This window comes from Bos javanicus, chromosome 13 (assembly GCF_032452875.1).
Source record: "Bos javanicus breed banteng chromosome 13, ARS-OSU_banteng_1.0, whole genome shotgun sequence".
NCBI classification, from domain to species: Eukaryota; Metazoa; Chordata; class Mammalia; order Artiodactyla; family Bovidae; genus Bos; species Bos javanicus.
In genome coordinates, this window is record NC_083880.1 from 35,315,863 (window position 1) to 35,330,015 (window position 14,153).

General features: G+C 39.9%; 1 protein-coding gene across 1 annotated transcript in view; it reads right to left on the bottom strand.

The window, feature by feature from the left end:
- The window catches only part of MTPAP (mitochondrial poly(A) polymerase), a 30,918-nt gene extending 16,965 nt beyond the window's left edge, over window positions 1-13,953 (bottom strand). Inside the window, exons 1-4 of the mRNA XM_061436245.1 lie at window positions 13,297-13,953; window positions 8,392-8,564; window positions 7,642-7,875; window positions 5,451-5,675 (exon numbers count right to left, since the gene is read on the bottom strand). Coding sequence (XP_061292229.1) covers window positions 5,451-5,675; window positions 7,642-7,875; window positions 8,392-8,564; window positions 13,297-13,450 — 786 coding nt within the window. The 5' untranslated portion in view covers window positions 13,451-13,953. The remainder of the gene's footprint in view (window positions 1-5,450; window positions 5,676-7,641; window positions 7,876-8,391; window positions 8,565-13,296) is intronic.
- Window positions 13,954-14,153: the final 200 nt, after the last annotated feature.

Genomic DNA, 14,153 nt, shown 5'->3' on the forward strand with positions numbered 1-14,153 from the left:
TAGACTAGTCCAAAACCAAAATAAATTCAACACAGAGCAAAGACTTCAATAAAAAAGGTTTTGAACAATAAAATACCAGAATACAATGGGAGAATGTTCATACAATCATAAAGGATTCTCTAAGCATGACACAAAATTCCAGAACACACAAAAGAATATGAATGAATAAAAGTGAAAATCATCTTAAGGCCAAGCATATTTATTACTCGACAGAAGACAAATGAAGATAATAATACATGTCATATAAAGGGATAATGTCCCTAATTTATGAAGCGTTTACACAGAGCCGAATTCTACAAATGGCCAAAAACATTTGAATAAGAAATTAACAGAAGAAATAAAACTGAGCAAGAAACATAGTAAAAGATGTTCTTGTTTTCCAGAAACTAAGAGGAAATTAAAACAGCAATGAGGTTTTTTTTGATTATCAGTCTGGCAAAAACAAAAAGGCTGACAGGACCAGCTTTGGTGGGTGAGGAGAAACACATCCATCCTGACAAGAGGAGTGTAAACTGAGACATACTTTTGGGACAACTTCAATATTGAAATAGCAAAACTTTGAATATGTAAGATTTTGATTAGTTACTAAAATCCTAGGAAATCACCCCAAAGGAATGCTAATACAAATGAGCAGATTTACAAAGCTGTTCACTCACTGCAGCACTATTTGTGTGGTAGAATACCTTCTAAAACCTCTATCTAGCTTAAAGCCCTCTACCCTCAACCCACCCCTCTTCAAGAACTCATTCCTCCTGAAAGGATGAAGGCCCTGACAATGCATGTGGACCAGACAGGGTTGCTGACGTGAGCAGCATGGAGGCTCCCCTCACCACCCAGTGTTTCCACCAGGAACTGCAACTGAGGGGCAGAGGCTACCAGGTGGCTGAAATGGAACTCAGAAACTTTGGGGCAGGCACATGCTACACCACCAGGATGAAAAAGTAAAGAAAATCAAAGTGGGGTGGGGAAAGGAGAGTGAAGGGGAGGAAGATATTAAACAAAGCAAAACATGGAGAGAAACAGACCCTTTGTGGATTATTGATAGTTTATACTTTAGTTCTAGTCTTTTCCCAGGACTCACCCACACTCCTGACTCCTGACTCCTGAGTTCTAGGATGCTTCCTCTACTTCTGTTTGTTTAAGCTGCTCTGGGTTGGTTTCTGTTACGCACAACCTAAGAATATCACCTACTATAGTTGGCAATAAAGCAGGAAAAAAGATACTGCTCCCTAACTAACGAAAAAGGACTGGTTATGAAATAAATTATGGTGCATTCATTCAATAGAATATTCTGCAGCCATTTTTTAAAAGGATACAGTAGATTGAAGCTAAGACATATTTATAGATTTAGTTATAATCTCTTCCTAACTGTCCTCAACTCTGGCTGAAGAATAAAACAAGTCCCGAGAATTACAAACCAAGGTGGGGTACCGAGACACACAGAGCACCAAGAGGAAGGAGAGGTTCATGACGGCATACAGCAATCAAAGAAGCTGCTTTATGGAGGACGAATTTAAAAGTAGTCCTGCTTTTTGTTGCTGTTAATTTATTTTTATTTATTTAAAAATTAAAATTAAAAAATGCTCCTGTTTTTCATTATATTTCTAAAAAGTTTCTATTAGCAAAGCTATTATAATCTTAAATAAGCACATATTTCAGAATATAAGTATATAACAACACTGCTTAAGTTAAACCTACATACAAAATTATGTCAAACTGTTTAGTGAGACTGAAGCACTGTCTTTTAAAATACTTTTTTAAAACACTGTCTTTTAAATAGCTCTTTAGTTCAGAAATCTAACATCCAACTAAGTTTCCAACTCCTTCCTCTACTTCCAACAGAAAAAAAACTGTTTCTTACTGTCTACCAATCCTCTCATTCTATGAGTTGGTTCTACAGCACCAATCCAGTTTTACAGCTAGGAAAATCAAGGCACAGAGAAGGTAAATAACTTACCCATTGTCACACAGCTGTAAGTAGAAGAATGATTAATCTGCAGTGTGGCTCCTGAGCCCAAGCTTTCACCATCACAACATATTGTTAGCCATGTTAATTATTTAATATAAAAATAACCTAATACAACTTAAGTGTCCCCACCAGGAATTTAATACAACTTCAAGTATTAAAAGCATGTTCATCTTAGTAAGACTGATCCGTTTCACTGTGATGTGTTTTATATTCCTTGGCCAGTTTTGACTCTGTAATTACACACCAAGCAGATAGGCACTGTGTGGGATGAGAAAACGAACATACGCGGTCCCTGTTCTGCCCACGCTTATGATACAGTGAGAGACACAGATCAACCACTAACTAAATGTAACCCAGGAGGAATCTAGAGACAGAAAGATGAGCAAGACACTGCAAAAAAGGAGTGATTGATTTTGACTGGAGCAAAAAAAAAATCAAGTATGGTTTTAAGAAGGTGGAATCAGAACTAGGACTTGCAAGCTGCTTAGGAATGGCAGTCAGGAATGGAAGGAAACAGCACTCCTCAATGAAGAGACATAACAGTTGTTTCGTTGTTATCCACATCATAAAAGTGCCTTACAATTAGGTAATTAAGTGATATAACTGAAAAACTGGTGTGTGAAGATACAGAATGAGAAATTATCACTAAAATGAATTATGAAACAGATCATTTCAATTCTCTGTTAAAAAGAACAATTCTAAGTTTGTGGATGATCCAATCTGTGTTTTAAGGTAACTTCAGCAGAACCTGAGGGCTAGAATACCAAGGCATAATGCAAGGAATACGTGGAAAGCAAGATGTTGTTATAATCATTTAACTGAGAAGTTTTAAGGGACCCTGTGACTGCAGCTTTGAGGATGTAAATGAAGAGACAGGCCTAAAAGATTAGCTTAGATTTCTTTGCTTAGGTGACAGCAAATATCAGGAAAGCTAAAATGCCACTAATTAACATGTGACATGTAAATAACTTTCATAAAACCTTAAGAATATTAACAAGGAGATTAAGATAAACTTTTGTTTTCAAAATGTTAAGTTTGACGTTTCAACTAGACAGTCACACAGAGATTATTAGTTTGAAATACATAAGAAAGAAAAGTCATAGAAACCTAAGATTGTACAAAAATGCAGAAGTTTTTCCAAATCAAAGTTGTAATTAAATTAAAGCCCCTCTTATACTGTTTGGGATGATACCAGACACACTGATTAACTTTACTCTGTCAGACATGCATGTTAATAAACTATAAATGGGATATAAAATCTCTAAACTGTAAATGGAAAGAAGGTAAGGGATGAAAGGGCAGAATAAAGAAAGAATTCAACAGGAGGAAGAAAGGAAGGAAAAGCAAAGGAAAAGCATAGAAAATAGGAAATAAAAAATTAAACAGTAGAAATAAAATCAAATTTTACCAGTAATAATAAATAAAAAGACTCAAAGATTGGACTAAAAGCATAAAATTCAGTGATTTGCTATTTATACCCAAAATATAACAACTTATGTTACGTTGCTGAGAGAAATATCAACAGTCTCAGAAAGAGCCTCTTGATGAGGATGAAAGACTGAAAAAGCTGACTTAAAACTCAACATACAGAAAACTAAGATCATGGCATCCTGTCCCATCACTTGATGGCAAATAGATGGGGAAAAAGTGGAAACAGTGATGGATTTTCTTTTCTCAGGCTCCAAAATCACTGCAGAGTATGACTGCAGCCATGAAATTAAAACATGCTTGCTCCTTGGAAGGAAAGCTATGACAAACCTAGATAGCATATTAAAAGCAGAGATACCACTTTGCCGACAAAGGTCCATCCAGTCAAAGCTATGGTTTTTCCAGTAGTCATGTATGGATGTGAGAGTTGGACCATAAAGAAGACAGCACCAAAGAACTGATGCTTCTGAACTGTGGTGTTGGAGAAGACTCTTGAGAGTCCCCTGGACACTAAGATCATCAAATCAGTCAATCCTAAAGGAAATCAACTCTGAAAATTCATTAGAAGGACTAACGCTGAAGTTGAAGCTCCAATACTGTGGCCATCTGATGCGAAGAGCTTCAGTTTAGTTGCTCAGTTGTGTCTGAATCTTTTCGACCCCGTGGACTGCAGCACGCCAGGCCTTCCTGTCCGTCACCAACTCCCAGAGTTTACTCAAACTCATGTTCATTGAGTCAGTGATGCCATCCAACCATCTCATCCTCTGCAGTTCCCTTCTCCTCCCTCATTCAATCTTTCCCAGCATCAGGGTCTTTTCAGATGAGTCAGTTCTTCACATAAGGTGGCTGAAGTACTAGAGCTTCAGCTTCAGCATCAGTCCTTCCAATGAATATTCAGGACTGATTTCCTTTAGGATGGACTGGTTGGATCTCCTTGCAGTCCAAGGGACTCTCAAGAGTCTTCTCCAACACCACAGTTCAAAAGCATCAGTTCTTTGATGCTCAGCTTTCTTTATAGTCCAACTCTCACATCCATACATGACTACTGGAAAAACCATAGCTTCTCATTGGAAAAGACCCTGATGCTGCGAAAGATTGAGAGCAGGAGAAGGGGCAACAGAGAATGAGATGGTTGGATGGCATCACTGACTCAATGGACATGAGTGTGAGCAAGCTCCAGGAGACAGTGAAGGACAGGGAAGCCTGGCATAATGCAGTCCATTGGGTCTCAAAGAGTCAGATATGACTTAGCAACTGAACAAAAATGTGAAAGCTGAAAATAGTGATACAGAAGAAGGTTTCTGAGACAGATAACAAGGGGCCATCTTAATAAACAAAAAAGAATTCAAAGAAAAGGCATTTACAGAGATGATGGACATAACAATGATAAATGAACAACCCGATAAAAAGGTAACGAGTCGCCAGTCCAGGTTCAATGCACAATACTGGATGCTTGGGGCTGGTGCACTGGGACGACCCAGAGGGATGGTATGGGGAGGGAGGAGGGAGGAGGGTTCAGGATGGGGAACACATGTATACCTGTGGCAGATTCATTTCGTTATTTGGCAAAACCAATACAATATTGTAAAGTTTAAAAATAAAATAAAATAAAAAATAAATAATCATACACTTAAATGTAGCTAACATAGTCTTTGAATACAATAAAAATCAGAAGAATTCTGAGAAATGAATAAAAGCAAATAACATGAGATGTAAAAAGTATTTCAGTAACTAGGTTATGCAGATAAAACGATTAGTTAATATACACATAATCTGAAAAACACAGTAAGTAACCTTGGTCTATCCAAAAAATTTCTCAACCCCCGAAAGGAACAAACATTTTATTACATGTTTAAGATGTTCACAAAAAATGACCACATATTAGACTAATGCAAAGATGTTACAATTCCAAAGAAGCAGTATCAAATAGACTTTACTCTGTAACCACACTGCCTCTTAAGCTTAGAAATCAAGTTATAATTTTATTAAGTCCAAAGATTTCCTTTATTTCTTCTAATAATTTTAACTTTGTGATTTAAAGAAATGCAGTTACCTTTTGAGCAGTAAATTTTCCAATTTCATCTAGATCCAAAAACATGTCCAAATCACATCCTAGTTTCCCAAAACTATTCACCGAGGAGCCAAAGGGTCTGACTGCACAGTCTGGAAAGTATGCAGCCGCTACATCTTCAATGAGAGAGCAGGTGAGATATCGAAGCCTGGTGTTCTCCTCTGTGAGCTGGAATTCCCTCAAGAGAGTGTTCAGCTGGTCATCTACCTAGCTGGCCAAAACAAAACAACAAAACACAGAAAATGTTCAGGTCATGTTGCATAATGGTCATATTATTTCAGATATTTGATGGCTTAGGAGACTGACTTTAAAAATACACAATCTTTTTACATTGAGCCTTATTACAAATGCCCTTTAAAAAGTACTGAGGAATGAGGAAGGATACCAGCAAAATAAAAATTGGCTAGAATTAAAACTACGACTTTTCTTAGGCACTGAGTATAAAGTATTGTTTAAGGAAAATGAAAACAGTAAAGTGCTCTAGTAGAGGAGGTAGAAACCACCACAAAGCTGGACATTTAAAGGGAGTTGCAGGGGAGAGGAGAGCCAATGTTCAAGGCAAGAAACACTAGAAAGCAGCAAAGTTTCAGGAATGAAGGCCCACGATCCCCCAGTTTCTTAGAACAACAGTCCTGGATGTTTCCTAGGAAACTGGTGCTAAAATGATCATACCATGAAGGTGCATGCTGCTGCTGCTGCTAAGTCGCTTCAGTCGTGTTCGACTCTGCGACCCCATAGACGGCAGCCCACCAGGCTCCCCGGTCCCTGGGATTCTCCAGGCAAGAACGCTGGAGTGGGTTGCCATTTCCTTCTCCAATGCATGAAAGAGAAAAGTGAAAGTGAAGTCGCTCAGTCGTGTCCGACTCTTAGTGACCCCATGGACTACAGCCCACCAGGCTCCTCCGTCCATGGATTTTCCAGGCAAGAGTACTGGAGTGGGGTGCCATTGCCTTCTCCGATGAAGGTGCATGCTGAAGCTTAAATATTCATATTTAAAATAAAAACCACAGCCTTAAAGGCCCACAAAGTAGAGGAAATATAAAAGGTTAGAAGTTTTAAAAACTAGAAAAATCAATACCCCCAAATAATATATTTTGATAAATAAAACCATAAAGAGGTTCTTGAAAAGAACTAGCTAAATCTTTGACAAGTCTGTAAGAAAAACCAAAACTAATATAAACATCATGGTATCCGGTCCCATAGCTTCATGGCAAATAAAAGGGGAAACAATGGAAACAGTGACAGACTTTATTTTCTTGGGCTCCAAAATGACTGCAGATGGTGACTGCAGCCATGAAATTAAAAGACACTTTCTTCTTGGAAAAAAGGCTCTGACCAACCTAGACAGCATATTAAAAAGCAGAGACATTATTTGGCCAACAAAGGTCCGTATAGTTACAGCTACGGTTTTTCCAGTAGTCATGTACAGATATGAGAGTTGGACCATAAAGAAGGCTAACGGCCACAGAATTGATGCTTTCAAACTGTGGTGCTGGAGAAGACTCTTGAAAGTCCCTTGGACAGTAAGGAGATCAAACCAGTCAATCCTAAAGGAAATCAGTCCTGAATGTTCATCAGAAGGACTGAGGCTGAAGCTGAAGCACCAATACTTTAGCCACCTGATGCGAAGAGGCAACTCATTGGAAAAGACTCTGATGCTGGGAAAGACTGAAGGCAAGAGGAGAAGGGGGTGACAGAGGATGAGATGGTGGCATCACCAACTCAATGGACATGAGCTTGAGCAAACTCCGGGAGATGGTAAAGGACAGGGAAACCTGGCCTGCTGCAGTCCCCGGGGTCACAAAGAGTCAGACACAACTGAGCGACTGGTCAGCAACTGCAAACATTATCAGAGCAGGAAAAAAAGAGATAAAACCAGAAATAAGATCTTTTAGTTTACAAAAAGAATGTCATATACAATTATATGTCATGTTGACAAGAGAGAGAAAACTAGAATAATCCAAAGGCCCAAAACTTTGGAAGAATGTGATTACTTCTTATGATCACAAATGGTGCATCAGGTAAGGAGTGGGGAAGGATTGATTTTACTTTTCACTCGGTCAGTATCTCTGTAATTTGAATATTTAATAATATTTGATAATAAAAACTTAAAATGTACAAAACAAGTCAAATACACATATATCAAGCTGGGGAAGTATACCTAAAAACTTACACTTTCTGCACAACAAAGTAACCGATAAAGCTTCTTGCTTGAAGGAGAAGACTGGTTACTACATTGAATGCTTGACAGTTCAGAAGTCTGGTTTAATGAATTTCTCAATTTTAAATTTAAATAACGTGACTTGAATGGAATTGCAGCCTCTGGGCCCAGGCTTGGAGTCCGGGTTATATTCTGCAACGAAGTTACACTTTCCTTCTGACAAAATTCTACAGCAGCGTAAAGACCCTAGATCAAAAACATAAGAATAGAACATATTCCTAAATACTATTAATATTTTTAAACTAAAAGTGTTTTAGTTCATATTTCCAAGCAATTACCACAACATGAAAAACGTTCATTGTTAAAATCTACAATGGTATGCACACAAGCAATGGTTTTAAACCATTATAAGCAGATTAACAAAAGGAACACTATAAAATGGTATGAGTTAAGCTGAAAATAATGCTGACACAGAAAATTAAAAGGTAAAAAAGGACCTCCCACTGGCTCCAATGCCTAAGATAATGGAATGATTTAAAGTAGTCAAATTATGATTCGGTTATAATTCTGCTTATAATTCTGTAATACTCCTATAAGGACTTCTCATATTAAAAAAAAACCTCATTAAAGAAATTTAGATAAAGAAAGCTGTAGGATATTAACAGAAAATATCACTTTACCATGTGGCAGAGGCAAGAGAGCAAAAAATAACTAAAAAAAATATACATGACTGTTCAGTCAGACCGTTTCTCAAATACTTACAAAACTTTCATAGAAGAAGTGGCTGTTAATAGGTCCGTGCTGGGATAAGAACTTGAGAAACTTTTTCTCATTGATTTTGTCTGGGCAGTGGATCAACACAGTCCGCTGGGCCTGCTCTCGTCTCTCATTTTGCACCTCAGAGAATCTCTTTTTTGGAGTCCTGTCTTCAGAGCCTATGAATGAGACAAAGACGTTACCAACACACACGTAAAATTTAAAGCGTCTCTTGATAAGGATATAAAGACTGTACACTTGGCTACAGTCAACTTTATCCTAACCTCATCTTATTTCTTCTCCTCCTTTATCAAGGTGAAGTGCTCCACCATTTCCTTGTGTTTACCACTCACCTTTCCACTGTTTTGATTGACTATATTCAATGAATAGCGCTAAAAAGGGAGTGTTCCACAAAATTTTCAAAGTAAAACCACTTTTATAAATACACACATAAGAAGTCTATATAAGCTGTAACATTTCAAAGTCTAAAAGAAATACTTTCAAGCCTGAGTGCAATGAAACAAAGGTGCCAAAGTCCCTTTTATAAAATAATCTTTTTAGCAAAGTCTTCTTCTTGCTGTGCTCCCAGTCCGGTCTCAGCCCCATGGCCTGAGTTTGAGGCTCCCAGCACCTTGGCCCCTTCTCACCCACGTCTCTTCCGCCACCTCCTCCTCCTCCACACTGCGAACCTACAGTGCTCTCCACACGACACCATCACACAGTGAACTTTCACAGCCTCTCTCTCTGGCTGCAATGCCCACCTTCTCATTTTCTGTCTCACAAACTCCCATTCATCCTGCAAATTGGGCTCAGGTCTGTGACTCTTCTTGGCAGAATCGCCTCCACTCTACAATACCTCACTTCAACATCTCTGGAAGAATGTCAGTCACAGTGTTGTATTTACTTTAACAACACAGAAGAGGACCTGTCTTCCGTCCTTAGGACAGGGATGACCTCAGTCTACTGACAGCCTTTCCACCTGGTCCCTATTTTCTTCTTTTTTTAATGGTCCAAGTTTTTCTCATCCACTTCTCCAGTTGTAATTACCACCTCAATCTTCTTGTTGCTGATATTTACTGACTCTACACTGATGTTCAACTGCTAATTGTAAAAGTAAAATCAAACTGCAAAATTTCATAGAGTAAATGTATAAATCCTCCTGCAGTTCTAACACCCAAGTATTAAGTGTGATACTTTTCCAGACATTTTCAAGGCATATATAAACATATACATCTGTACCTCTCCAGAGATAAACATTTTTCACATAACTGAAATTACTGAAAATGTACTGTACATTCTGTTCTGTAATACGTTTTAAAATATTTAATACACTGTCATATCTTTTCACATCAGTAGATATATATTTACCTTATTTTAAAAATAATTGCATAAGTATTCTTGGGTATTTATGGTAATTTAATTAATCCTCTACGATAAATATTTAGATGGTTTATCACTATCACGAGCAACACTGCAATGTCATCAGTATACAATGTCTTTGCACTTTTATGCAAGTATTTGCCTGCAGTTGGACTACTGAGGAGGAACAGAAACTGAATTTGAGAAGGAGATCGAGAAGTTTGATGAATGATGGAGAAACATGCTTGAAAAGACAGGAGGTAAGGGGGGAAGGCAGGGTCTACAGAACTAACAGCTCTGGCCCTCAACAACAGAAGGTATGAATGATGCAGACAGAACAAAGGCATGAAAGAGGGGTCAGAAAGTTCAGGTAATGTAAGTTCATTACCTTGTAAAAAGGCTTGTCAAATGTACAAAGAACACAAAGTTGGAAGGAAAAAGTAGTAAGTGCTAATATTCTAAGACAGATTCAAATTTGCAGTGGTCGTGATAACAATCTGATAAGCAAAAACACAGAGAATACTGTCCTTCATTTAGAATCAAAAACAACATAAACACAGAAGCACATAATGGGGGTGGGGTGGGAGGAGGGGAGGGATCAGCTAGCAGTAGATGTATAAAAGAAGAACAAAAGTGTGATTTGATGAAAGTTCAATATAAGCCAAGGGAATGTATTAACTTCTGGGGTGAGAATGGGGAGAAGATAGATATAGATATAAAATCCAAGTTCAAGGGGTACCGTCACTTTTTCACTATTCACTGGTCAGGCCACATGTAGAGTATACGCTCTGCTCCAGACATTAGGGATCTGAAGGATGCTGATTAACCAGAGAGCATCTGGAAAGAAGTAATCAAAGGTCTAAAACTCTGGTAGGGAAGCACTGCAAAGAAAGTAGGGATTTACAACCTGGAACAAACCAACGAGAACGCGACAGCTGCCCTTCCACTGGGGCAGCACTTTCCAGTTTTCACAAAAACACTCTCTTCTGAATCTCATAATAACCTTTTGAGATAGACAAGGTAAGTATCATTAATGATGAAAAAACAAATCAAACATCTAACAAGCTGGGTAGCCTCCTGAAGAGCTTAGCTGCTTCTTGGTTGCCTGACACATGTCCCCTGTTCTGGTAACACACAACCCTGTCTGTGAGATTGTAGGGGGCAGCTGTCAATAGCTATCTTCCCATACATGTGCCCACGCCCCACTAGGCGGGCCAGGACTCTCAAATGATTTGAAACAGCACCTCTTGGTCCAGTAGGTGAGGGTGGCGGGGTGGGATGGGGTGATGATCAAAAACTCTTTCTTAGGATCTTTGAAATTCAGGCAAAAGATTATTCTCCCACAGGACAAAGTTGCAAGCTACTAGTGGCCATTCCTCCCCACCTCACCATTAACAACCTGTAGAAGAAGAACCTGAGATAAGGAGGCCGCCACAAGAACAGCAGAGGAAATAACTCACTCTCATCACATCCATCCAGGTGACCTTAAAGCAGTCATGTCTCCTTCTGGAGTTTGGTTACATGGTTGGTGGATCCTCCCTTTAATTTGAGTTAGTTTCTGTCATCTGCACCCAGAGTCCTGAACAATACAAATTCTTGTTCTTAAATCAGGGTTCTTTCCACTTCTCACATGAAAGCTATGTCAAAACTAAGACCAACAGGGAAATGGGAAATTAGTAGCTTTAGCTCATTATAAATATTTTCCAGCCATCAGAGCCTCATCAAAAATGAACTGACTTTTTTATGAAATAGTGTGTTCCTTGTTATTAGAAAATGTAACTAGCAAAGCTTTGGCAATGAGTTCTTGCACTGAGTGAATAACTCAACTGGGTATTTCTCAATTTTCTTCTAATTATAAAATTACATAGAATAATCACCTTCTTCTCTTTAAAAACAGAAAAGCAATTCAAATGAGAATTTTGTTACTTGTTATGCCTCACAAGAATTTCTAAATATTTAGCCAGTTATATTACCCTAATGATACAAAATGAAACACATTTCTTAAGGAAAACACAAAAGTTCTACTAAATGAAGCCTTGGAATCAGAAGGGTTTATTCTTACCTTTGCCACTGAATAGCTGAATGAGTTTGAACCACTTACTCACCACCTGGACAAACTTGTTTCTGTATCTATAAAATGGACTAATAATTCCTTCCAAACTGAGTTCACATAGTTCTGTATCTCAAAGAGCATATGAAAATACTCTAAAATTAAGCCGCTATGCTGCTGCTGCTAAGTCGCTTCAGTCGTGTCCAACTCTGTGCGACCCCATAGACGGCAGCCCACCAGGCTCCCCGTCTCTGGGATTCTCCAGGCAAGAACACTGGAGTAGGTTGCCATTTCCTTCTCCAATGCATGAAAGTGAAAAGTGAAAGTGAAGTCAGTCAGTCGTGTCCGACTCTTATCGACCCCATGGACTGCAGCCTACCAGGCTCCTCTGTCCATGGGATTTTCCAGGCAAGAGTACTGGAGTGGGCTGCCATTGCCTTCTCCATAGTCATGTTAAATTATAATAGCTTCTTTGGCAGAAGTCTTACTTAAATTTTGAGTCACTTAAAGAGATTCTAACAGAAGCAGTTTCTACTACACACAACCCAATCAGCATTTCAATGAATTGTCATATTAAGCAGTATTTCCCACTCACTGTCAATGAGTCTCTCAAACAGTCTGATGAGGACGGCAACCCTATCATTTATTTTAGGGAAAAACACTTTCCTGGTGTAGCATGTTTTAGAGTTGTTCCCAGAAATAATTTCATATCTTAAAATTCCAGCTCCAAGAAATGGTAAAATCAACATATTTTGTTTAACAGCGGGACTCGAGGTATAAATTAACTGAGCTGCAAACCACTCAGCACCTTGGGCCTCTGTCTACATCTCTAAAATGGAAACAATTATACATTTCTTGCTAGATTGCTTTAAGAATTATAAACAGCGTATACACATCTCTTAGGTTTCAAGAGGGGTGGCTGGACTTCTGAACACACCAACACATAAACTTAAAACTCCTGCTGTTCCAGCCCCTGCAGGTCTGTTAACCAGGCTGATTTTGTTCAAACTGGCCAGAAGAATAAAGCAAAAGGCAGTAACTTCAGAAGCAGAGCCTCCACTGGAGGACCAGGGATCCCAGTTACCCATTCATCAAGGCATCGCTCGGCCTCCATGAGCAACTTGTGAGCATCAAAATCAGATACATTTGTGAGCTAGGAAGCTACCGAAAAAGGAACTGTGGAATCACTACCATTACTGGCAACAATGTTTCGCCAAACTCAAACACTGGCAAATTGTGTTCCTGGCCTGCAAACGAGCCTTGAACGACTTCACTGCTGGACACGGAGTCCCCGAAGGCAGAAATGTCACAAACCCCGCTACGACCACGAGCCACGACGGCGGCTCTAGATTCCCCGAGCGCGGTCAGACGAGGTCGGGACGCCTCTCCGATGGCCAAAGGCTCCTCGGCCGCTTCCACAGGTCAAGCGCCCGCCCGCGACTCCAGACTCTTCCTCCTGCCCTGGCCCGAGGCAGATCGCGGCTACAGCCCCGGCACCACACCTGTCTCCGCGCTCCCCGAGGACTGCTCTTCCCTCCTGAGGCCTGCGGCCACCGTTCCTGGGCAACTGAGAAGCCTGCGAAGAGGGCGCTGGACTTGGCTTCTCTGAACGCGCAGGGACAAACGGGTCAACAGCCCCACGCTGCAAGCCGCCATTGTCAAAGCGGCAGAAGCACGAACGAAGGGGCGCCGGGCTTCCGCGCATGCGCGCTGAGGCGAAAAGGATAGGAAGCCTAGAGGGTCAAACTAAGCAAAGGACGTTTCCCTTAGATAATAAGATGCAGCTTGAATAAAGATGCCCGAGCTTTCTGACATGTTTTAATATTTCCACTCTCCCGCGGTTCTCTGAAAAAAGACGCTGAAGAGAACTAGCAGGCGACTTACTCTTTTACATTGAAAATAGAACCAGAGACGGGGGCATGAGGAAGAGGCGCTGACTTGGGAATCTAAGAATATAATAAATTCGACACTTTTTCTTTCCCTGGTGGCCCAGAGGTTAAACTATTTGCCTGGAATGAGGGACACCCGGGTTCGATCCCTGGGTCGGGAATATCCCCTGGAGAAGGGAATGGCAACCCACTCTAGTACTCTTGCCTGGAGAATCCCATGGAGGGAGGAGCCTGGTAGGCTACAGTCCATGGGGTCGCAGAGTCGGACACGACTGAGCGACTTCACTTCAAGCCCTTGACGTGTGTTGACTTTTTAAATTCTTACAACAGCCCTGTGACGTAAGAACTCTTACTATGCCCATTTATTTATGGGGAAGTTAAGGCTTAGAGAAGTTAAGTAACATTCCTAAAGTTCTACAGCCAGACTGGGAAAGAAATAGAAGTAAACCTAGGTTTCACAGTAGGGTTTC